Raw genomic sequence first — 23295 nt, 5'->3', positions numbered from 1 at the left:
CTGGCAATCGCGGTACAGCATACGCGGCGACTAAACGCTCATCGAGTCCAGTCGCAGCAGGGTCCCCACCGTCGAATAGTAAGTCAGTCTGATATCAAGCGTCTATGGTGGTGTTGCGTTCTGCGAGATCGCATTCTAGCACTCGCGCCTCGTCGCCCGCTTGTGATCACTCTCGACCAATTCGATCCTTCAAAGGCAGACTACTTGAGTATAAACGATGTTTGGGAGCGAGATTCCAACTTTTATAGCCCATCTATGAGAGAAATTCTCCACCGAATCCTGATCAGCCAATGCCGGCTCGCATCTATATTGACGCCCTTGGTTATGTCTGCCGAGTACTCGCCTGACCTTGTAGGGCCCCAGGTCTATATAAACAGAGAAAGGGCTCTCAGCTGGCAAGCATATTCAGGGCTACTTTCTTGGGAGAAGGACTATGGCGCCTTGTTAGGGCACGAAGAGGCCAGCAAGAACCTGTCTGTGGCGGTCAACATCCACCTCACTTCGTTATTCTACATGCACGTTGCTGGACAAGTAACCCTGTCCTCCGTATACTGACAAGGCTTATCTAGAGGAGCTCTCCTGGCCATGCTGAACCGCCTCGCTGTGCTCCATCTCTCCGACTGCCGCTGCACTCTGTCCTCTCCCAGACTGAGTGACTCGGCCGGCCGCGAGGTCTATCTACGCGCCCTCCACAGCCTGGTCTCAAAAACAAACGACGAAGTCCAATGGTTCACCTCAAACAACACCCTCTGCTTCCTCCCGGTCAGTACACGATGGCTCATTTCCCTCCAGCACGCACTGAACATCCTCTGGCTCCACGGCGACAACCTCGACGAACGGACCATCACTTCCACCTCCCAGCCAGGCAGCGGCACCGTTGGCCCCCTCAGCTCCTATACAAAACTAGACAACGACTACAGCTCACGATTCGGCCTCGAAACTCTCTCCAAGGCGCTTCCTCACGTCGTCAGACTCACAATATCAATCTACGACAGCACCTCCTCGTCCTCCTCCTCCACCTCCTCCAAAGCCCCCCAGCATCAGCACCAATCCCGAACAACAATCGGCCACCCAAGCGGCTCCATCGACTTCACCTCCCTCACCTCAGCAGAAATCATCCGTCTTGCCAATATATCCGTCCGCCTCTCCGTCGCAATGGACCACGTCTCAACGACAGACGACTGTCGCCGCTTCACATTCGACAGCCTCTCGTCCCTCCTCCTCCGCCGTCTTGGCGTCCATCGCCAGCCGAGTGACTGCTCCACATCATCATCAAAGTCAAATATAGACATTATCAAATCTCCCCCGCAGCCGCAGCTTTCTTTACCTTTATCTTCATCTTTGTCTGGTTCTGGGCCTGAGCTTGGGACTGGGATTAATATCCTTTGTACGGCAACGACGGCCTGCGATAACAGAGATGCAGATGCAAGTGAAGATAAAGGTGAAGGTTGCAGTGGCAGTGGCGCAACGTCGTTAGAAAGATTCGGTGCTGCTACTGCTGCTGCTGAAACGGCGGGACATTCTATGCAGGAGTGGGCGAGTGAGTTGGAGGAGTTTTTGGGGCCCTTATTTGGTCTCTAACTCGGTTAGGTTTCTTCTTTTCCTTTCCCTTTATTATCAGCCTTGGCTCGGATTGTGGGTTCTGTTTCGTCTGATTTGGTAGATATATTCCCTCTGAGCGAGCTATACTGTGGGTGTTGATTTTCTTTTGTATTTTTGTTCTATCTCTTTTTGTTGTAGGCATGTTTTTTCGGTTCTACCCATTACTACTGGTGGGAATGGAGAGCTGGGTACCAAGACTATATTGTAGTGACACGAACTGTGACCAGCACAGCCCAAATACAACCGACGATGGCGTCATGAATGTTGATTGACGTTCGTCTTGCGAACAACTCAACCAGTTCAATGTAAACTGCCGCGCAATGCGAATATCCAAAAGGTCCGTGTTCATTGTATAGTACAGCAGCGGCGTTACACTGAACAAATTCCAAAGATGCAGTCCACAATTCCACAACGAGACTAGTTATACTCTGATCCCATTAAACCCATTAACGAAATCTAGCGGAAGAGCCTCCCCATCAAACCTCCAGCAAGATTGCTGACAATCGCACCACCGAATGCACTGTTCGCGTACGTCGAGGCCTGGCTGAAACGGTCACATCGAGAGAATGCAGTCGTATTCGTGATCGTCAGGACAAGGGCGATAGCTGGTTAAAGAGAGTGTTAGTGAATGTCCCGAGACCCCTCCAAAATAGAAAAAGAGCAGTTCACTCACCAATGCAAGTCAACCAAATCACACTGTTCAACCGAACAATAGCCAGAATTCCCAGAGCGATCCACAAAGCGGGAGCCACGTAGAGACTCAGCCAGAAGAAGCGCTTGTCCGTTGCGGTGACGGTGCGGGTATTGGGGTCCGCGGACTCAAAGACCCAGTGCGAGTCGCCGGAGGTGGAGTTGACTTCGTTCCACCAGCGGAGACCGACGAGACGGCGGCCGGCAATGTTCTTGAGGTAGTAAAAGTCCGCGGAGAGGAGGAGCAGGGTGAGGATGAAGATCAGGATGCTGTGTTTATGGTTAGAAGGTGTCGTAATGAATGGGTAGCCTGCACCCGCAGGTTCAACGTACAAGTTGTTAATGAAGAGAACGCCGAACAAGTACATCAGCAGCGCACCCAGACGGAAGCCGAGGAATATAAGGAGGGTGATGGGATGCGCGCTGAGTCGCCAGTTCAGGTCTCCCTGTTGGGGCTGCGGTTGGAGTGGTTGCTGCTCCATATTGGCGTGGGAGATGAGAACGTCAAGCTCGACTGTAAGACGACAGATATGCGATACTGGGGTCAAGTCCTGTCGTTTTCTGGCAAATTGCCGTTGCCCTTGTTGTCTGCAAAGGTGAGACGGTGATCAAGACGACGACCGTTGCGTGTTCACCTGGAGGCGGTGGGTACCGGCAGAATAACGCGGCATTGGCGATCAGGCACTGCAGCCACGAGGAACCATGCTGGAAAACGTGTTCGAGCCATTACTCCGGGATATCGGAATAATGAAAGCTAGTCATGGATTAAGTTCTATTACCCGCTACGGTTTCTTAATGGCACATGGTTGACGTCGCCCCGATGACCTCACCGGCGTGAACCGTGACAGCCGGAAGACGGCTTTATGCTCCTCATTCTCCGCCGCATCGTCACCGAGGGTACATCTCCTCTCCAAACCTTTCTCTTTCTCGTCCACTTTCATCCGTCCCTCCGACACTCAATTCCTTCATCCGAAGACAATTGTGTGCGACAAACAACATAAGCGACAATGGCCGCGAGAAACACACTTCGCCGCGCTCTTCTTTACAGTGCGTCCACAGCTCTCCCCGCATTCCCCGAGCTCTAGGATCAGCTACTAACCAGCACAGTCCCCGGCTCGTCGCAGCGCTTCATCGACAAGTCGCGCTCTCTCACGGCCGACTGTGTCGCCTACGATCTCGAAGACAGCGTCACTCCCCATAAGAAAGCCGAAGCTCGCTCCCTCGTGCGGAGAGCCCTTGATGAGCCCGCACCAGCAAGCATCCGCGAACGTGCCGTACGCATCAACTCCGTCGACAGCGGCCTCGCCCTCGCAGATCTAACTGAAGTCGTACGTTTTGTATACCAATAGCCACTTACGGTATAACTAATAAACTAGCTTAAATCACCTAACCTCTCCACGATCGTGATTCCCAAAGTCAACTCCGCCTCAGACCTCACCTTCGTCAGCGACGTAATCAACCACACCCTCTCCCAACAAACCCAGTCCCAAGGACGAACGCCAATCTCCCTTCTCGCTCTCGTTGAGTCCGCCAAGTCTCTCACAAACCTCACCCAAATCACCTCTGCAACACCCCTCCTACAAGGCCTCATCTTCGCAGCGGAAGATTTCGCGCTTGATCTCAGCCTCACCCGTACCCCGGCCCTGACTGAATTCCTCTTCGCACGCTCTGCGATTGCCACTGCCGCGCGCGCCGCAAACCTCCCCTCCACAATCGACCTCGTCTGCACAAACTACAAATCATCCGAGGTCTTGGAGGAAGAATGCCGCGGCGGTCGAGGTTTAGGTTTCAACGGAAAGCAGTGCATCCACCCGTCGCAGGTTGAGACAGCGCAGCGGATCTACGGCCCAGATGAGGAAGAAGTCAACTGGGCTGTGAGAGTTGTGATTGCCGACGAGAAGGCGGCGAAGCAGGGGAGGGGTGCGTGGACGCTTGATGGCAAGATGATTGATGTTCCTGTAGCGGAGAAGGCTAAGGCGATTGTGAAGAAGGCTGAGCAGTGTGGGGTTGATGTTAACAGCCTGAGGGGGAAGTGGAGTGGACAGGAGCCTGAGTAGGACACTGCATTACAACATACTGGCACCATATATCCCTATACATCTACTTACTCCTTTTCAATACCACATACGCACAATTACACCATCTTATCTATATAAAGACAGTCCAGGATGAATAGAAAGAGAAACATGATGTATTCTCCCACCATAACCCTCAAAAATTCATACTAGACACCCCCAAGTCAAAAAAGGCATCCCTCACACTCCCCTCCTCAAGTACGCCTTCCCCAGAACAAGCCTCCAAAACCACAAAAACAAATGTCGTCCCCGTCCACGCCGGCCTTTCCTCAACAATCCTCTGAAACGCCTCACAATCCGCAGCCCTAAGCAACCCCACCTCTTTCCTCTCAATCAACTTATCACATCGATCCTGATAAAGCGGAGACTTCACCACCTTCTTCTGAAGCACAATCTTCCCGCTCTCCTCGTCTTTTCTTTCGGAGATCCATATCCATATGCAGGTATTGCTCTTCGTCCCATGTAGGATGAGCACATTCCCGCAGACCCCGGTGGCCTTGGGGACTATGAGGGTGTGCGGGTCGTCGCTATCGGGGTCGAAGAAAGGTTTGCGGAGTCGACCGATATATACTGTGTAATCTTCGCTTGGGGGTTGAATCTGGTCTCCTTGATCTTGGAGAGAGAGGTCTTCCATTCTGGATAGGAGGAATAAGTGTTCGTCTTGTTCCGGGTTTGTGCTTTCGTCGAATAATTCTATGATCCGCTGATGTGACATATTTGCGGCGGCGGAGTGTGGAATTTTATCTGTGTTTTGCTGATTGGTTGTTTGGTAAGGAAGTTCTAAGTAGGTTATGGGTTATGGGATTATATACCTAAATATGCTGTGTTGGTGTCCGTCTTTATAGTAGATACAGCTACTTGCAACGATGGGCGTTTGAATGTCGCTACAGTCAGGTTTCTCTTTATTCTCTGGTGAACTATGAGTCTATCATGAGTATAGGCCTTCCTTGTTCATGTTGTTTTGGAATTCATGGACGGACAAAGCCATCAGTCACACATAAACTAGGCAAGAGATTCCTGGCGCAGGGCATGTAAGATAAGGTTTCCGAGCTTGTTAAGCGAAATATCTTGGAATGATATGATTTCACGGTCAGTATGCGGAGTTTGTTCCTTACTATGTGTTGGTTTCTGCAAAATATATATAAAAACGCCCCCAATCATTCTACTCTTATCAAGGCATAGAAAATTCAAATTTCATCTACGTAGTAAATTGGCCATTTTCAGATTCGGTGTCTACCTGAGATAATTCATCCACCACAATTATACCCCAGCTCACGTACAACACCACAAGTTCAACATTATCTTCTGTTGGTGTATACACCTTAGCCGGACTATTTCCCCTGGCTGGATATGTAGTCAAAATCCGAGTGACTAATCATATTCACGGTTGTGTAGTGTAGTGGTTATCACACCGGTTTTTGAAGTGATGCCTTTAGTCTACCGGTATCCAGGGTTCGAATCCCTGCATGACCTATTCTTTTTTTTTTTTTTTTTTTTTTTTTTTTTTTTTTATTTTTGCTTTTCTTTTCTCTTATGCCTTGTATTTAACTTGGCCAGCAATGTTAATTCGTCTTGAAAAAAACATTATGAACGCACACGGGTTTCATTATGTAGCTGTCTTGGACTTTACTAGCATTTGCTCTTTCCCTTTTAGTTTTAGGGGTTAAGGTCGCAGCTTCCTTTCTTGTTATAACAACAACTCGCAAGGCAAGCGCGATAGACCGTCGCGCCTTCCTTGATTGTGGTTGACAGTCGTGCCTTCCTTTCGAGGTGCACAGTCGCTCCTTCCCAGTTGTGGTAACTGGCAAGGTAAACTCGGGAATCCAGACGCAAACTATCCTGCCTCTATCCGAGTAAGTTAAGGATGTGTTGTGAAATTAGATGGGAAAGCTGGTATGAAATTCACAGCGAGCATAATGCGCGGTTTAAAGCTGCCATTCACATATAGTTCAAATCTTTGAAGAGGGAAGCTGCCCTAACTCCCTCCCGAGGTGCATCCTAAATAGAAGTGCTATTTTGTCTCACAAGTTGTCTTTACACCAATGAAAGTCACTATCAGGTCTAATACCCCTACAAATTTGAGCCATAGATTGAATAGTGAGCAAACCAGCTTGTTCACATTCACTCTGCCGTCCTAGCGAAGCTATGCATAACCAGAAGGACAATAGCCAGTTAAGGAAAGACATAAATAGGACTGACCGGGTACCCTATCATTCAGTCTGGTCTTGAATAAACCACCCCAGCGTCCTAAGTATAACCAATAACCAACGTGCTTACGGTTAATCTCTACTTACCACAGTTTTAAGACTAATCTAATCCAGCCAATAATAACAGAATGCCATACGACCACTACAACTACACCACCGCCACCACCCCCAAACCAGGTACCCACCTCAGCATGTCCCTCCAACTCCCACACCCAAGGTCGTACATGGGCGGACTGATTAAGTATCTCCCGGCCTCACTGGTCGGCGAAGACTACACCGTTTCAATAGGGCGGTATCGGAAGGGCCTGCGTCTAAACCAGCCGTTAAGCTCCTCCGGGTATAGTCCCAAGCAAGGCCGCGGGTTCGCCGGTTCCATCGACTACATGATTTTCGTGCATGGGCAGAAGACCGGATGTTGTCGGCGGATCTACACGTGTATGACCGTCGACGAGTACGGCGGGCGCATGTGGGAGACGAGAATGGATGGTGAGGTGCAGTGTGGTGGGGTTTGGGGGTGTGGGGGGTGGAGGGTTAAGACGGTTCGGGTTGGTGTGTTGAAGGCGGAGTGCTGTTGGTTGTTTGATGAGCTTGTGCATACTGTTAAGCCTGGGCATGGGTGGAAGTTTATGTGTGCTGTTATTGGGTATGCGTGTCATAGGGGTGTGGGTTGGTTTGTTGAGCCAAGGAATAATAGGAAAAGTCGGGAGGAGGAGAGGAAGAGACAGGAGGCTAGAGAGAAGCTGGGGATTTTCCCTACGACCGATGCGCATTATACCAGGAAGAATTGTGGATTGGCGCCGGGGTGGAAGTATACTTGGTAACGGATATAAATTCCATCATAGATCAATGAAATCTAACTACAGCACCCGATTACATACATTGTCCATGTTTACTGCGTAGTCTAGCCTAACTGAGCTCTATTTTTCTCTTCCTTCAACATGTTGCAGAACTTCGACCGCTGTTTAATCTCCTTCAGCTTCCAAATAAAGATAAATGGAATCACAGACATAAGCGCGCTAAGCCCACCAAGCAGACTGCAAGCACCAGGGACCCCAAGGTCGGTGAACATCGGCGTCGTAGCTAGGGGAAGAACCGTCGCCAGGAGACTGCGCGAGCAGCTGGACGCAGCGTTTGCAGACGCGGCGTAGATCTCGTATGAGTCTGTGAGAACATTCCTTTTGTTACCCCCAGTCAGCATTGTCTGCAACATAAAGGAGCGTGCATGAAGTGCAGGACTCACATCAGAGCAATAAAAATACAGATAAACCCAAATCCAAAGGGCACACCGGCCAGCATAGGCGCCGCAAATGGGACACTCTCACTCGCCGACCACCCTAGCCAAAAGAGCGAGGCTGCAAATAGGGGGCCACCAAGGCAAGCGAGCGGAAGCCGTCGACATCCTTCTTTATTCTTGTTGTACCATGTATTACCTACGCGTTCTAAGTGGAGGAGATAGTTATCGTAGAGCCAGAAGACAGGGAGGAAGAGGAGGCATCCAGCTCCGATGGGGAGGTACGCGAGGCCGCAGATACCGGGGGACATTCTGTAGATGTTTTGGAAGATTATGGGGTATGCTTGGAAGGACATGTAGAAGATGCCATAGACGAGAGCCAGGTAGGCGGATGAGGCGGTAACGATGGGTTCGAAGAGGAGCATGTGGAGCGGTCGTAGCAAGACGGTTTTTATGTACTTTCGTCTATCGCCTTTCTGTCTGGTCCGGGGCGCGGAGTCGTCAGGCCCTTGATATTTCCGGCGAAGCAGTTTCCCGTGTGTTTCTGGGAGGAAGAGGAGTGGGAGTAGCGTCGCCCCAGCCAGCATTGTAGCGATCCAGAAGGACCATCGCCAGCCCAATTCCGTCGATGCAAAGCCTGAAATGATAGGGCCCAGTAGTGGGCCGAATGAGGTAGCCTATATACTTAGTGTTAACTCGCAGATTCAAAGGAATGGAAACTCACCACCATGTAAAGTGCCACTGCGCGCCCCCGAGCCCTGGCATCTTGGAAAATGTCTGCAAGCACACCGGTCACAACGGCAATGGGTCCACTGGCGAAGATGCCAGATAGGAGTCTCAGTACTAGGAGGGTGGCCCAGTTCCTGGAGAGACCGCATGCCATGGTGAATATTGTGAACAGGAAGAACGTCCCTATGGTGAGGAACCGGCGACCTTGTTGCTCACTCATGGGAGCCCATACAAGGGGACCTTTGGGACGATTAGTCGAGTAAATACCGTTAACTTGAAATAGAAGCTCACCGAAAACATAACCTACAGCAGTTAGTATGCAATAGCTATTTCTTTCTCGTTATACACACCTATCAAGTAACATGAATTGGGCAGGGCCTCTTGCGACTGCGACTCGACGCCAAATTCCTTCTTTATAAAAGGAATCCCATTGCTGGGCAGGGAGCTTCCCACACAGCTGTTCAAGATGGTCATCAAAAGCACAAAAAATATCGAGTTCTTCTTTGCCTGTACGATATCAGTTTCCGCTCTCCGAAATCCAGAAGGTGGGCGCTCACTGGTGGCCAATTGTATGGATTGCGAGGGTCATCTTTCCACGTCGAAAGACCTGTATCTTCTGTGAAGTGTTGCTGAGTGACTCCAGACTGAGATAGCTCCTTGTCACGCTGTTGTTGCTCGTCTGTAATCATCCTTGAATCCGGGATGGGAAACCGCTTGTGCCAACGACCAGCACTTTATGAATAAGAAAAGACATGTTATTGTGGAGGCGGCATATGTAACTTATACGAAAACTAATTCCGCCATTATTTGCCCAGAAAAGATGTCTGTTCGCAGGTCCCAGTTCGGTCGGGCCGGCCGTGAAAGTAGTGTGCACGTAGACATCGAAGCTGTTCAGAGTCTCCCATGGTAACCTGAACACCACCTGACTCTATAGAAGAGTCACAATAATTGCACCATAACTTAAGAGACCTATGAAGTTCACCGGTTTTCTAAAGCATTGGAATGATTAGACGACATTTACAACTGGAATCACCACCTCGGGTCTCGGCCCGGCCGACTGCGGTACAATTCCGATTTATTCGTTAGCCCAGTGAAGGTGACAAGTGCAACCCCTCCAACTCCCCTTGTGCAATGGCCGAGGCAAATAGGTAAGATCATCCTTATACATCTAAACTAATACTAATGAATTAATACAGATCTCTATCAGCATGCTTGCGCTGTCGCAAGAAAAAGCTCAAATGTGGAGGCCCCAGCCAGGTTCCTTGCCAACGATGCAGAACGACCAGGGCAGAATGTGTTTTCGTCGCCCCGAAGCCAATTCGCAGTACTTCGGGTGCTCCAGCTGTAGATATAAATACGGGAAACACCCTCAGGTTAGTATGTTCCCAATGATGTTGGTAAGGTGCTGACCGTCGATGCAGTGATAAACTGGTACTCCTTGAGCAACGGCTGGAGAGTATGGAGGCCCGTCATGAAGCGCAGATGCGTGAGATGCAAAATACCTTATCTCAGTTAGTCGCTGCGGTGCGACCGAGTTCAGCAAGCGATCCAGGTGCTTCTGTTCAACGCGCGGCGACACAGTCGGGTACACCCAGTGAAAGGGATATCGTCGCACGGGGCGTAGTGAGCGAGAGCGAGTGGGAGGAGCTCGACGAATTGTAAGGCAGCAAATATCGCTCAATCGTTTGATGATACCGCTAAACAGCGCATAGCTTTTACAACAACTGTCGGGACATCGTTGCCTTTGTCGACGACCAGATCTACCCGCCTCAGCGCGTTGCAAGACGCCACCCTTTGATGTCAACTTTCATCTGCGCGATATCTGCGCGTGCGATTCGACATGCAAAGTACCCAGCATACCTAGCTGAGATGGATGAGCTGGTCAAGAAGACGTTTGTCGGCGCAACCCCGGACATCCAGTCCGTCATAGCGGTAATGCTTCTGAGTGCATGGACTGGTCGAACAAGACTTTGGGGCTATGTAGCCTCCCTCTCTGCTGAATTGGGACTGAATATCGCTGCATTGCAACTGGGAGATGAGACTATCGAACACACGGCTAGCCTGGTTCATCGCGCAAGAACGTGGTTTACTTTGTGCTGCTTTGATCTGACGTACGCTCTCCTTCTCTGGGCCAAAGGCATCGGGCCTAGTCTTCCTGGTTAACATCGCTGCAGTTTGAACTTGAGTCGGCCGTTTGTGATCAACAAAATGCGAGAATATCTCCCGCTGGCCAACAATCTCCTTCATTCATCATACTGCCGCCCAGTCGACTATCGTATTTGCGCCTACATCTCGGGTTTCTCCATAGCTGGTACGTATAGGTTCCATCTTTGTTCTTATTCCATGTAATTAACCCAATCTTGCTGCCAGCCGACGCCAAAGCACAATTTCCAAAAGCCCAACTGCAGCTCAACCCACTCAAACAAGCAGAAATAGACATGCTGCGGACATTCGACCAGAAGATTGACCAGTGGTTCTGCCAGATAAACAGTGCGAGTGGAGCCCAATGCCAGCACCTTACTCAACCACCCTACCGGAGCGGGCTTCTGATATCGTATGCATTTATGAAGATGTATTCAACCCCGCAATACCAAACATTCAATGCCCAGACTAATGCAACCTGGTTGTAGCTACATAAACGGGACCGCCCTCCACGGAATGGAACCAGAATCGGCCAGCAAGGCTCCAGATACAAACCGACTCGAATTTCTCCAAAAGGCACTCGACAATGCGTCCTTGCTCATCCGAACCCAATTCGAGTCCGATAACTTCCGGCGGCGGCTTCGGTATACCCTAGTATGTCTGCCCTCTTTCAAAATCTCGTGCAGTTCACATGTCTAACCACCCGGATGCAGGATTACAAAGGCGTCCCAACCTACCAGGCAATAAGCTTCATCCTAAAAGCAATCCCTGCAGCGCACCAGTACCTCCAATGCGGGGAATCCGTGACCGCCCTGCACCAAGCCGCACAGATGTTCGAGGAAGCAGGCTGCGCGGACGCTGCAAGGGACGTGCGCCGCGAGCAGAAGAAGATCGCGCAGCTTACGCAAATTATTCTTCCTTCGACCGAGGAAGCTACCGATACTATTGGGAATAATAATAACGATAATTCTGCCGCGGGGTTTGCGTCGAGTCTGAATAGTAATACTATTGGCGCCAGGACTGCTGGGACGGGGGCCTTGGATATTCCTACTTTTTTGGACACCGCTGTAAGTTGATAAGTTGGCACTTTGCAAGAGTGGAAGCTAATTGGCCTGTCTTTGGGTGTGTAGACTTGGGATGAGCCTTTTCCGATCCTTGATCTGTTTATGTTCGACTGAGAGGAGCACCGACTGCCTCGAAACTAAAGGCGGATTGAGAAATGATCGGTATAAACTTTTAAGACGGTTAAAAGGATGTGTTAGACGAATCAGAAGCAAAGCTATCCGTCCTACCTTGTACTACTTACGGTATTCGTCATTGCCTGCTCCATTCCTTGCTCTTGCGGTACCGGTAACCAGAAGTGCAACATCGGAATCCAGCGGGATCTTTCTCCATTTCTCCATCTCTCCGTCTCTCTTTCTTTCAGTCGAGCCTCAAACCCGAGACTTAGAATGGCTCAACACCCCGCGTCCCACACATTTCACATACGTATCCGGCATAATTATCTTAGCCATGTGGACCAGCCCAATTTTTATAGCATCATGCCACCCTATTGAGCTACACCAACTGCTCCACAGCCCATCCATACTGTTCTGGTAGGGGTCTGAACACCACTATTGGCTGCAGACCCGCTCCCAACGCAGTCTGGGAGCGCCACTCCTGTCACTCTTCACAAGACTGTCCTTGCAGATTGAACCCGAGGCTCTGGGCCACACGCGTCAGTGCGGGGAGTTCTGCTACAAAGTTTGGCACTACTTGGAGTCAGTTTACAATAGTCTTTAAAACGGACTCGTGCTTGCATGCGCCAAATCATCCCTGTCGAACATGCTTGCTTTTCCTGACTTCTCTTTTCATTTTCCTTTGCACTCCTGGCGAGTCGTCCCTTCGTTTTGAGTTTGCACAGTTGCACAGGAGGCGACTGTTGGAGATGAGATCAAGGGACCCTTATTCAAGGCCTGCCCTGCGGTATTTCGATGGCCTTTGACAGCCAAACCCCCCTTTTCAGGAGAACCTGCTTGTCGATGTCGGATTGACGGTCGGAACATGGGCGAGCTTAAGGGGCGGAGTGTTTCAATCTTTGTTGTCACTGTCGTCTTCCTCGTCTTGTCTTTTGTTGCTGTTGCTCTGCGATGTTTTGCTCGGCTGAGGTTGGTCAGGGCGTTTGGGTGGGATGATTCCCTGATGGTGCTTGCTATGGTATAGTGAATATCGATCCTTATGGTTCTCGTCAATTTTGGCTAACTTTCGACGGGCTGATATATAGGCGTTGAATATCCTGTTCGCGATATGTGGGATTACCGGGTCTTTCTATGGAATGGGTCGAAAGATGGATGAGCTTAGCCACGATATTACCGGAATTGAAAAGGCACTATTCGTACGACCCCCGTCACCCTTTCCCATTATTAGTTATCTATCTCTTACACATACCAGTGGTGGTGGCTAGGACAAGCCAGCTACGTCTTCACCTGCGTCATCGCCAAAATGTCCATCGCCTTGGCCCTGCTCCGCCTGACGATTTCAAGAATACACCAAGCCATTCTATGGACTGTCATCGGAGTCTCAATAGTCGTCGGTCTTGCCTTTTGGTTCACCTTAATCCTGCAATGTCACCCAGTCTCGTTCTTTTGGCACCGTTTCACGACCTCGGGGACCTGCATTAATCTCAACTACCTCCTCGGTGTTGCATACCTCTATAGCATCACGGCGGTGATTTGCGACTTCATTCTGGCTCTGCTGCCGATAGTGCTTGTGTGGAACTTGCAGATGAATTTTAGGACCAAGGCTGCGCTGGCTGCTATTTTGGGTTTGGGCTGCATGTGAGTTTTGCTTCCTACCTTTGCTGGCTGCATTCTGCTTCTGCTTCTGCTTCTGGTTATCTTTTATTTTTTAACTAATCAATTATCGCAATAGTGCCAGTACTGCAGTGATTGTTCGCATTCCCTACCTTAATTCTTATAGAAGCGCCGATTTTCTGTGTAAGTCCTTCAGACCGACCGGATATGACTACACCAATCCTGACGATGGTATATTACAGACGCAACAACAGAAATCTCAATCTGGTCCAACGTCGAAGCAGGCCTAGGAATCACAGCCGGAAGCCTTGTAACGGTGCGGTCCCTATTCCGGTTCTTCCGCGGGACCGTATACGGAGAACACTCGAGCTCTCGGACAGCCAGCGATTTGCCGCTGTCGAGGATGAGAAATCGGACCCGGAATGGGCAGGAAGAAATGGACGAGCTCTGGTGGCTGGAGGCTGGGGCTGAGGCTGGGCCGCCATATACCAGGAGTACAACCCAGACCTCTACTAGTCAGTTTGGGGGACAGGAGGATTCGAAACATATAGGTGGGACTTTTCTAACGTCTACGAATCCGGTTTCATGATGTTCCATGTTATATAGGGATATCTAAAATTATAATTTTGAGTAATAAGCATGCATAGCATAATATTGACTTTACCGGCTCCGGAAACAAGGATTTCGCCATGTGGTAATTAAAGTTTCAACATAGATCTGAGTAAATAATAACTCGAAAAGCTGTGGCGAACCTAATACGACAATAGCTGTTCCTCAGCAGGCTCTTTGTCAGGCCTTGATAGGGCAGTAGCAAGAATGTATTGTTATGCCTTATAGTCATTACCGTTAGCAAATATCTATTCTAGTCATCACACTGGCATCGGCAACATCCCCTCAAACTGCTGCGTCCCTTCGAGAGGACACACCCAGTCCACTCTGCCCTTAATATACAACTCCACAACAGGTCTTTCCTCATTCAACAGCTCCAGATCATCAAATATCCCGGCGCGGACAATCAGAATCTCATCTTCCTCCCCAGATGGCTTGATTTTGAATCCGTAGATTGGCGTACCTGGCGAAGCAGCATCGTCAGTATGGGTAAGCATGGGTAAGTATACAGTCAGAATAAGATAGCAGCACCGCAATCAGGACAGAAATAATTCTTGATCTTGTTCCCGCTATCAGATGATTTCGCGATCTCTTTGGGGTTCCCCGTGATGGTGATATCGGGTCTTTTGAAGACGAAGCTGTATGTAAACAGGGTTCCGGTGAGTTTGCGGCAGTCGGCGCAGTGGCAGAGGGCCTGTTTTAATTGTCAGCTCAGATAAATTGAGAGTCTTAAAACTGTGATGGTAGTAGAAAAGAGTTGGGAGAGGTGAGGTGCGGAGTCTGACACTGGTGACAGGCTGGGTGCTGGATTCAATGCGGATGTTTCCGCAGAAGCAACCGCCGACAGGCATTTTCGAGGTGAATTTATTATTTGGGTCGATGAGTGATGGAATGATACATTGTTCCGTGGAAAGGGTTGTTTGTGGCTGCTTATACTTGGTCCGTGCTGGATGGGGTTGTCTTACAATGCGTTGGGCGGCAGGATCTCAACGACTCGTCTCACCAAGTCAGTTACTCGGAGTTTCCCGCCAGCGGTGTATTTTTAGTTTGGAAACAGCCGCCAGGTTACCAGGATAGTGAGGCTTTGAACTTTATTGGTTTAATCTGGGTTTTTAAACCCTAACTCATTGTGAAGAATGGCCGCCTGAGGGTGGACTATTAGGGCAATACACCTCCAATGCTTATTTCGACAGCAGCCAAGGATCGTTTTGGACAAGACGCTAGACCACTCCATCAAAAGCCATACATTAATGGTGGCTAACAGCTCTCTCACTGTTATTATTGTGGGCTACTATAGCAGATCAATTGTTGATGCCCTTTGCGGGAGTTGAGCTCTCAGTAAACGTTTATAACCAATCTGCAGAGTATGTGGGATGGGTATTATATGCTAAATCATACAGTAATAAAACAGGGTTGATGTCACGTTCGACAGCTGCACCTGCCCTTGTTGGAATGCAACCGTCCTAAGCGCACTACTATTGCAGTGCACATACATACATAAAGGGCCAATGCTCAGGAAGGATCATCCGCACGACGCGGGGTCAGCAACAAACACCAAACATCCTCCTTCCAAGAAAGCCACCATATTTTGATCATGCGCCTTGCTCTAATAGCAGCCGCCATAACGGCACTTGCTGGGAAGTCGCAAGCACAGTTTTTTCAATCTAATACCTCCTTCTGCAGCTGGGCAGATGCGAGAGGTGCGAATGCTTCTGTGTCCTCTCTCAGCCTCGTTCTAACTCCGATAATGTGCAGTGAACACGGTTCGCGACATCGTCTATGTAGACGGGGGCCGTCTATACGAAGAGCTGTAAGCTGATAATCATAGAAAAGGAGCCGTGCTAATCAAGAAATACAGAGGATTCGACAATGGGGACACTTACGTAACAACAAGTGAGTACTGATACCTATATGTTCAAAGGAGCTCTAGGTCACAGTTCCTAGATAGAGACGAGGGCTCGCTATACTACATGGACCTCTCTTCTTCGTTGAATACAGCATCCTACAACCTTACATCCCTCTTTCACCGTATCCCCTACGACCAAGCGACAATCCCCGACACCCTTATGCGTTCTTATGACTCCGGGGTTATGTTTGCCAACGATGATAGACTATATCTCTACGGGTATGTTTGCCTATTCCCTATATTACGGTGCTTTCATGAATATAACCCTTGGCAGCGGCTTTTACCCCCCTACGGACTCTATGGACGACGCGCCCGCAAACGCAGCGCTCGCATATGAACCGTCTCAAGATGGAGATCCAGGATCCGGAGAATTTACCATGATGGATCCCAGCAATGTCACTCGCTATGTCACCCACGGGGCTGGGGTTTCGTCACCAAGTGAAAACCTGGGGTTTTATGTCAGTGGACTGCGCGCACCAGACTGGGGTCCGATCTGGGAAGGTGGAAATGCCATTAGTCTATCTGAAAATATGATCAAGATTGATATGTCCACTGGTCAGGATTCCCCCGTCTGGTCAAACTTAACATTACCCCCGCACGTCCCTCCACGAGCCGGTGCAGAGGCTGTTTGGCTCCCTGTCTCCGAATCCGGGGCTATAGTGCTTATTGGGGGAGTGACCGTGCTTGAATCGCTCTATGCGGGGGGGGCTGACCGAGGATGATGAGGCTAGGAGCAAGAGTGAGAGTCCAGGCTTTATGCAGACGGTTTCTGTCTACGACATCGCCAGTGACACATGGTATGAACGTTTATCAAAAATGTTTTCTTCTGGCTCGTGCGCTCCAGAGTCTAACAGTGTACAGGTATACTCAAAATACCACCGGTAAAAACCCAGGACAGCTTACCCAGTTCTGTTCAGTCTACGCAAGTGCCCCTGATCGTTCATCACACAATATCTATGTCTACGGAGGATACGATGGCCTGGGGCGTATCAACAAGCCAGTAGACAACGTCTACGTTCTCTCAATACCAGCATTCGAATGGACTTTGGTCTACAGCGGAGGAGGCCAGCTCAACGGGCGCAGGGAACACACGTGTATCAAGCCATATCCCGACCAGATGCTTGTACTTGGCGGGAGGGCCCTTGATAAAGGTCCCCAAAGTTGCGTTGATATGATTCGAGTGTTTAACCTTAACACCCTAACGTTCCAGGATACTTACGACACTGAGACATGGAGCCAATACGAAGTGCCTAGTATGATATCAAGTATCATTGGTGGAAAGTACGTGATCCCTTCTCAGTAACATCAGAATTGGCATCACAGATGCATGCATAATATAGAGGACTAACTGATGTGATATGCTCTAATAGCTCTTCCGGCGGTGCAACTCGAACGTCCCCTGAATCCTGGACAAACACTTCCCTTAGGAATGTCTTTGCCGCCAAATACAACAAACCCATTGCGACGTGGTATCCCGAGAAAGAGGACACTACCAACGACAATAATACAACTACAGATTCCACCTCTAGTAGCTTCCCACCCTGGGGCGGTGGACTCATCGGTGGCCTTCTTGGTCTTCTGGCGGTAGTCCTTGCAATTGGCGCAACCTTTTGGCTTCAGCGGCGCCGTAAGTCTAAGGGGGACACCAGCCTCCAGGACCAAAAGCAGCGAGAAAAGCAGGAACAAAGTGAACTCTCGGGCAAGTGTGCTCTGCCCACCCCAGCAGAAATGGGGGTTCCGGGCTCCCACTCCACAGCTGAAGCTGAGGGCTGGCCTGTCTATGAAATGAATGGTATGTTCTATCTGTCTCGGGGGTCTCGCCAGCCTATAGTTCTGGACATATTTGTTAACAACTAAACGCATATAGGCCGTCCAGAACGCCCTGCTGAGCTTCCAACGCCGCATAACGATGATTCTACGGCGGAGTCTAGAACCTAACGCCGTTTATATGCGGTGATATAATGTCCTAACTAATGAGTGATTGTAATCGATGAAATGTGGTATAGGTGTAATATAGTGTAACTACTTTACCAAATATCAAGAAGGGACTGATATTGGAGCTGATATGCATGAGTACAGTGGCGGCTCCAGACAAGCTGAATGTCAACATGGCTACGGTGCAAAATGTCAGGATGGTAACGGGGCGTTCTGGTGCCCCGGTAAGGGGAAGTGCACACGTAAATAAGCGAACCGAGTTATTTGACCCAGCGGATACGATCAATGGGGAAGAAGAAGTAATAGGACCCCGGATCTGCGAGTCGCAAGTGGACCATGCAAGTGCCAATCACGGGGATAACTGGAGGAAAAGCTGGCTGCATGCAAGTTACGTAGATAAACACTTCGTTTATCCCTGGCGGCCAATATATTACGTGTGCGTTTTCAACCCAACTGCATGCCATTCCATTAGTCGGACCCGAGCCAGCGCGCTGACTCCGGCGTACTACATACACTTGCTTCTAGATATAAATATAAAGTTGTCCGCCCTTTATATAGCCCCTCTCAAAGGAAATAAAATAAGCCCGACATACACACTGATTGCGAGTCCTAACGTAACATCTAGACACACACACGCTATGGCTACCACCGCCTCGTCAGCTCCCCAAGAAGCAGACGCCGCAACACTCTTCAACTAGCTAGGCAAACGCTACGAAGACGCCTACCTCGACAGCCCCAACCTGCACGACGTCGTACGCAACGCACTCTCCACCCTCCCGCCCCGCAGCCGCGTCCTAGATGTCGGCTGCGGCACCGGGAAGCCAGTCGCCGACATGGTCGCCCGCGCCGGACACTCCGTGCACGGGATCGACATTGCAGAAGAAATGGTGGGAATTGCGCGCGAGCAGGTGCACGGGACAGAGGGCTGTCCGGCTACATTCGAGAAAGCCGATATGAGAACGTACACGCCGCCATCGCCATCACCACGGCCCATAGATGCTGTGTTTGCGGTGTTCTCGCTCTTCCAGATATCTCCCTCCGATACGTACAGCATGGTTTTCCGGTTCGTGGAGTGGTTGCGACCCGGCGGGGTTCTTGTTCTGGGGGTTACGCCTAGTTCGGTGCTGGAGGAGGGACAGGGGACGTATGATTCCTTCTGGGACTGTGTGCGCGGGGTGGAGAGGCCGTGGATGACGCGGGTGACGAGGGAGACGTTTCTGTCTGAGGCGAGATGGCGCGAGGTGTTGGGGCAGGCTGGGTTTAGTGTTGAGGTGGAGCGGACGTTTCGGTTTGTGCCGAGGGATGAACAGCATCGGTGTGAGGAGGTGCATTCGCTTATTCGTGCGAGGAAGATGGAGGTTGATTCGTTGTGTGGACCGTTTCCTTTGCCGGATAAGCATGTTGTTGTGTTGCCGGGCTTGGATCAGCAGGGTTGGACGGCGCTGCAGCGCCGGCTTGTTGTTGACAAAGGGCAGGCCTCCATTTTGGTCCATATGGCTAAGAGCCAGAGGATTCTTGAGGTTGGTGGTGGACTGAGACGTGAGTATCCTGGATAACTAACCATTCCACTGTTTGCCTGGTGTGTTGGTGTGTTGTCTGACAATCCGTAGCGTTTTTGGATGCTTCCCAGATGTCAATTAAAGACCCCATCCGATCCCTCTTCACTCATCCTGGGACGTTACCCTTTGCAGAAGACGAATTTGACGCTGTATACTCATTCATGGCGCTCGACACCGTGCCCAATCTCCAGACTGACTTGTCAGAACTTGCCCGCGTCACGGCTCTATCCTCTCCCACCGCAAATATCACCATCATCCAAGGAGCCCCAGACAACGAGGTGATCAGGTTGTTGAACAACGCCCTCCGCCTCCCCTTGAATTCAGGCTCAGAAGACGGACAGCAGTATCCAAGTCACCATGGATACCTGCTCCACCGTGCAAAGAAGGTTCTTTCAGAATGCGGATTCGGAAGCATTTCACTGCACAGGGTGAGAGCCAAGTACACCTTTTCTGGACATGATCCTGTTTCTGAAGCGGCAGGAGCGGTGGCTGCATCTTGGTTTGGGGATGATAATAAGAACCTCGCAGAAGTCGAGGAGGCTCTGGTGCCGCATTTGCGGAATCTGTTCACGGAGCACCCGGGCGTGCTGAAGAATGATTTGGTTATGCTTGTTGCGAGACCGGTGCAGAATTAGGAATGTTGTTGTTGCTTGCTTAGATTGTAAATCGGATAGCTTGTGTGTTGTGGATTTTAGCAGTGTTGCTTCAATTTATTATTTGCTCATTTTTCTGTATTATGGCGTATATTTGATTGCCTTGCTCTTCTGGTAAGAGTATGCTAGATCAAGTAGGGAGTTTCGGGCTTTGGAACTCAGGGGAAATTCTCTCTAATTATCTTATGGTTGGTTTATTGAATGTTCTTTCACGATCTCTCGTTTATATTGGTGTGAAGTGCGGACATACATAGAATGGTGGTAATATATTATATATCCTTACTGTGGTATGCGATATATACATCGATGATTTGAATCTTTGTACGCCTTACGGCAAGTCTACACTAAACGCAAAAGTGCAAAATGATTTGCATTCTCACTGTGTCGGTTCTATATCCCCACGTTTGAGGAGCTGAATCTTGCCCATCGTAAGAACAGGTTGACTCCCAGCTTCGTCTTCATTTCCATCACCAGTCTCTTCAAGGCTCTTGGCCAGAGCCTTATCATAGCTCGATGGGTCAATGCCCAGAATGCCGCCTACGTACCCACCTCGTTCACCCGGTACGCTGAACTCTCGGAATAGATATTTCCACTCGTTCAGCCACGCCTTGACTGCCTTTCCGATCTTGTCTTTGCCGTTCTTGGAGTGGTGCCCTGTACCGGTAATGGCGTAGATGATTCGCCGACCTTCTCGAGCATGTTTGAGGAGGATCTTCTCGAGATACTCGATAGCTTCTTCGGGGTGTAAACCGTGTAAATCGACGTAGAGTTCCTCGGATGCATCGTCAAGGCCAGCATTTAGCAAATGTTTGTTGCGCTCTTCATAGAGCTGTCGTGCGGCCTCTCGATGGCATTTGCGCATGGCTTCATTTTCTGCCTGTCCACGTAGAGACAGAGCCTTAGCGGCTCGTGCGTCATTTCTGTTCCAGGCTTGAGCAGCACTTGGATTCGGTCAGCTGATGATTCAAGAATTAATAGAAAGAATATGCCTGCCTTTGGAGGAACTTATTTCTTACTGTACCGTGGCGGATCGCCTCGGTTCGGAATTTAATATACTGTTGGTTTGTTCGAGAACCGGTTTCAAGCCAAGGAATATGCTGTGGAGGCGGAATTGCTTGCGCAGCGGCGCTATTTTCACGGCCTTTCCCTTCCCGGCTATGCTTGGATGAGGACTTCCCTTTTCCTGGAGCCGGAGATGGAGACATGCGGACAACATCCGCCAGGGAAGTAGGCAAGTTGTCCCGATTGGAAGTGTTGTCACGGTTCTTTCTCCCGTGGTTCTTCTTCCCTGAATTCTTCGCATTAACAGCAGCAAGAGTAGGGAAGGCGTCTGGGTCATCGACCGATAAAGCTGCTGGGTTGAGTTCTCGGTGCTGGTGTCGGCTCCCTGGCCGTGAGTGAGGGCGCGATAGACTTGTCATACTTCCGCTCCGTTTGCCTCCAAGGTGCGATGTGTTTTTACCTCCGGGGAAGCCATATAAATAACCTGGATATTTGCCTCCTCCCCACTGATCTGCAGCTCCTGGCGTCGACTGCAATGGAGGGAACGCATCTGGGGCATTGTCTACCTGAAAAGCGATGCCGGCTGACGTAGCCGAGGGGTTGCCGTCAATACTGATGTTTGCGACAAGTGCAGAGGGGTCGTGAGAAAATGGGCATCCGTCGCCAGCAAGGCAATTTCCCATTACCCAGTATCTAAAAGTGGAAAACAACATCAACAATCATCTCTAAGTGATAATGTAATGACTTATACTTACTTGCAGAGATGGCTAGTGAGGTCATGGCTGAAGCGGCAATCTGCGCGAAGGCATTGACCAGTTGATAGCCAATACTTGCAAACCACCGGACTACGATTGTGAACGGGAGTTGCAGTGCCTTTGTGAGAGTCCACTGACATGGACTTCCCTACAACAACACGGCTGTCGTCTGGCATACTAGACGCCGATCCGCCATCGGCTCCTTGGGTTAGAGCGGCCATTGTGGCACCTAGGTCATACCCGTTTGCTTCGAGGGCGGTTTCTATTTCCTCGTTGGATCGTTTATCTCCAAGCACCGTGCGCAAAATATCGTGAGGGCTCATATCGGGAACAAATTCAGGGGCCGTTGCGCTCAGGTTGGCGTGGATGCTCAAACCACCCGCAGACGAGGTTGTGCTCATCGCATCATCTGCCACCAGCCAGTCCACATTACTATCATTGCCAAAATCACCATAGAAGTCCGATATGTGGCTTTGATCTGAGAATTCATACGCGTTCAAGTTTGGGGAGTGCGGGATGGGCTGGGCAAGAGCGAGTCTTGGGGACGGACGAGGCGATGTAAATGGCGACACTGTGGAGGACAAAGGTGCTCGTGGAAGACCGCTTCGAGAATTTTGTAACCATGATGTGCTTCCAGGACTGGTCCCTAGATTCGAATGGGGGGACAACGGTGTGGACGATCGAGCCATTTGCCAAGGGGCAGGGGATGAGCGACGTATAACAGTAGGACGGGCCGGTGGTGGTGAGGAATCCGGTACTGTGCGATTTCGATGTCGCCAGAGGATATCGAGAACGGCATTCTCGAGTGACGTCCCCGATAAGGAGGTCTTTTCGCGGAGAAAGTCCTCGATCTTTTCGACCTGGTCTTCTTCATCAAGGGACTTATCTTGGAGTATCTGGAGACAGTCCTCCAGGAGCTCCTCTGAGACCATGTCGGGTTTCTGTAGGACTAGCGGTGATAGGAGGGTCGATAAAGCCGAGACGGGGGGAGGAGGGGAGGCAGCGCGGGAATATCAGGGAATCGGGGAAGCCAGCGAGATGTGGGGTAAAGGGAGTGAAGAGTCCGCAAGGTATCGAGCTGTGAGAATCGGCTGGGAGCAAGGGCGATCTCAGTTTTCGGTGTCCATTGTCCTTCGAGTCACCTTGAGTTGCACGAGAGATATAGACGCTGAGTAAAGGCCCGAGGGGAGATGGCTGTCGTCAGTGAAGGGGGATTGTTATGCGACAGGAGACAACTTGCGGTCCACGGATGCTTACATCGCATCGGGCCATGAAATAAGCAATCAGGGAAAACAAGAACAAGATGGCTAAATATGGCAGACGTCGAACAGACAAAACGGCAGAACAAACAGTAGGCACAGAACGCAGAAGCCAGAGGAGCTGGAAGGGGAGTGGGAGAAGTCAAGGG

General features: G+C 50.2%; 12 protein-coding genes and 1 non-coding gene across 13 annotated transcripts; 8 read left to right on the top strand and 5 right to left on the bottom strand.

Moving 5' to 3' along the window:
• Positions 1-7: 7 nt before the first annotated feature.
• ASPSYDRAFT_1066046 (uncharacterized protein) lies at positions 8-1966 on the top strand. The gene is made up of 3 exons (XM_040839869.1): positions 8-515; positions 570-1690; positions 1830-1966. The coding sequence occupies exons 1-2, from the start codon at positions 256-258 to the stop codon at positions 1579-1581; spliced, it is 1272 nt and encodes a 423-aa protein (XP_040701379.1). The 5' UTR covers positions 8-255; the 3' UTR covers positions 1582-1690; positions 1830-1966.
• A 92-nt stretch (positions 1967-2058) lies between these two features.
• ASPSYDRAFT_32713 (DUF846 domain-containing protein) lies at positions 2059-2774 on the bottom strand (the record flags this gene model as incomplete). The annotated part of the gene is made up of 2 exons (XM_040845007.1): positions 2059-2207; positions 2276-2774. 2 exons carry the CDS (start codon positions 2772-2774, stop codon positions 2059-2061), a joined length of 648 nt encoding a protein of 215 aa, XP_040701378.1.
• A 525-nt stretch (positions 2775-3299) lies between these two features.
• ASPSYDRAFT_153815 (HpcH/HpaI aldolase/citrate lyase family protein) lies at positions 3300-4349 on the top strand (the record flags this gene model as incomplete). Its single annotated transcript, XM_040842324.1, has 3 exons — positions 3300-3339; positions 3400-3620; positions 3669-4349. 3 exons carry the CDS (start codon positions 3300-3302, stop codon positions 4347-4349), a joined length of 942 nt encoding a protein of 313 aa, XP_040701377.1.
• A 154-nt stretch (positions 4350-4503) lies between these two features.
• ASPSYDRAFT_90852 (uncharacterized protein) lies at positions 4504-5082 on the bottom strand (the record flags this gene model as incomplete). The annotated part of the gene is made up of 1 exon (XM_040852395.1): positions 4504-5082. One exon carries the CDS (start codon positions 5080-5082, stop codon positions 4504-4506), a length of 579 nt encoding a protein of 192 aa, XP_040701376.1.
• Positions 5083-5752: 670 nt separating this feature from the next.
• ASPSYDRAFT_t100 lies at positions 5753-5840 on the top strand. The gene has a single exon. It is a non-coding gene; the product is annotated as a tRNA-Gln (tRNA).
• Positions 5841-6702: 862 nt separating this feature from the next.
• On the top strand, positions 6703-7435 carry ASPSYDRAFT_69715 (uncharacterized protein; the record flags this gene model as incomplete). The annotated part of the gene is made up of 1 exon (XM_040850481.1): positions 6703-7435. The coding sequence occupies one exon, from the start codon at positions 6703-6705 to the stop codon at positions 7393-7395; it is 693 nt and encodes a 230-aa protein (XP_040701375.1). The 3' UTR covers positions 7396-7435.
• Positions 7436-7441: 6 nt separating this feature from the next.
• ASPSYDRAFT_133586 (MFS transporter) lies at positions 7442-9249 on the bottom strand. The gene is made up of 6 exons (XM_040840641.1): positions 9092-9249; positions 8885-9041; positions 8826-8837; positions 8530-8774; positions 7815-8482; positions 7442-7749 (listed from the first exon to the last, which is right to left on the bottom strand). Exons 1-6 carry the CDS (start codon positions 9221-9223, stop codon positions 7476-7478), a joined length of 1488 nt encoding a protein of 495 aa, XP_040701374.1. The 5' UTR covers positions 9224-9249; the 3' UTR covers positions 7442-7475.
• Positions 9250-9665: 416 nt separating this feature from the next.
• On the top strand, positions 9666-11854 carry ASPSYDRAFT_90849 (Zn(II)2Cys6 transcription factor; the record flags this gene model as incomplete). Its single annotated transcript, XM_040852394.1, has 9 exons — positions 9666-9682; positions 9731-9907; positions 9956-10192; positions 10247-10645; positions 10709-10845; positions 10905-11088; positions 11165-11330; positions 11390-11743; positions 11807-11854. 9 exons carry the CDS (start codon positions 9666-9668, stop codon positions 11852-11854), a joined length of 1719 nt encoding a protein of 572 aa, XP_040701373.1.
• Positions 11855-12719: 865 nt separating this feature from the next.
• ASPSYDRAFT_59075 (uncharacterized protein) lies at positions 12720-14057 on the top strand (the record flags this gene model as incomplete). The annotated part of the gene is made up of 5 exons (XM_040849636.1): positions 12720-12872; positions 12940-13050; positions 13107-13492; positions 13587-13651; positions 13711-14057. 5 exons carry the CDS (start codon positions 12720-12722, stop codon positions 14055-14057), a joined length of 1062 nt encoding a protein of 353 aa, XP_040701372.1.
• Positions 14058-14241: 184 nt separating this feature from the next.
• Positions 14242-14963, bottom strand: ASPSYDRAFT_46723 (GFA family protein). The gene is made up of 3 exons (XM_040847297.1): positions 14863-14963; positions 14609-14771; positions 14242-14540 (listed from the first exon to the last, which is right to left on the bottom strand). Exons 1-3 carry the CDS (start codon positions 14926-14928, stop codon positions 14338-14340), a joined length of 432 nt encoding a protein of 143 aa, XP_040701371.1. The 5' UTR covers positions 14929-14963; the 3' UTR covers positions 14242-14337.
• A 708-nt stretch (positions 14964-15671) lies between these two features.
• Positions 15672-18319, top strand: ASPSYDRAFT_1179901 (Kelch repeat-containing protein; the record flags this gene model as incomplete). Its single annotated transcript, XM_040840354.1, has 6 exons — positions 15672-15777; positions 16022-16229; positions 16258-16663; positions 16701-16780; positions 16845-17264; positions 17354-18319. The coding sequence occupies 6 exons, from the start codon at positions 15672-15674 to the stop codon at positions 17838-17840; spliced, it is 1707 nt and encodes a 568-aa protein (XP_040701370.1). The 3' UTR covers positions 17841-18319.
• ASPSYDRAFT_59072 (uncharacterized protein) lies at positions 18092-20112 on the top strand (the record flags this gene model as incomplete). The annotated part of the gene is made up of 3 exons (XM_040849635.1): positions 18092-18142; positions 18617-19457; positions 19529-20112. The coding sequence occupies 3 exons, from the start codon at positions 18092-18094 to the stop codon at positions 20110-20112; spliced, it is 1476 nt and encodes a 491-aa protein (XP_040701369.1).
• A 394-nt stretch (positions 20113-20506) lies between these two features.
• ASPSYDRAFT_59071 (CCCH zinc finger and SMR domain protein) lies at positions 20507-22819 on the bottom strand (the record flags this gene model as incomplete). Its single annotated transcript, XM_040849634.1, has 3 exons — positions 20507-21071; positions 21124-21825; positions 21888-22819. The coding sequence occupies 3 exons, from the start codon at positions 22817-22819 to the stop codon at positions 20507-20509; spliced, it is 2199 nt and encodes a 732-aa protein (XP_040701368.1).
• Between the last annotated feature and the right edge of the window lie 476 nt (positions 22820-23295).

The sequence above is a fragment of the Aspergillus sydowii genome (assembly GCF_001890705.1).
Source record: "Aspergillus sydowii CBS 593.65 unplaced genomic scaffold ASPSYscaffold_7, whole genome shotgun sequence".
Lineage (NCBI taxonomy): Eukaryota > Fungi > Ascomycota > Eurotiomycetes > Eurotiales > Aspergillaceae > Aspergillus > Aspergillus sydowii.
Note: the sequence above shows the minus strand (reverse complement) of the source record. Positions and strands in the feature narration are given on the sequence as shown.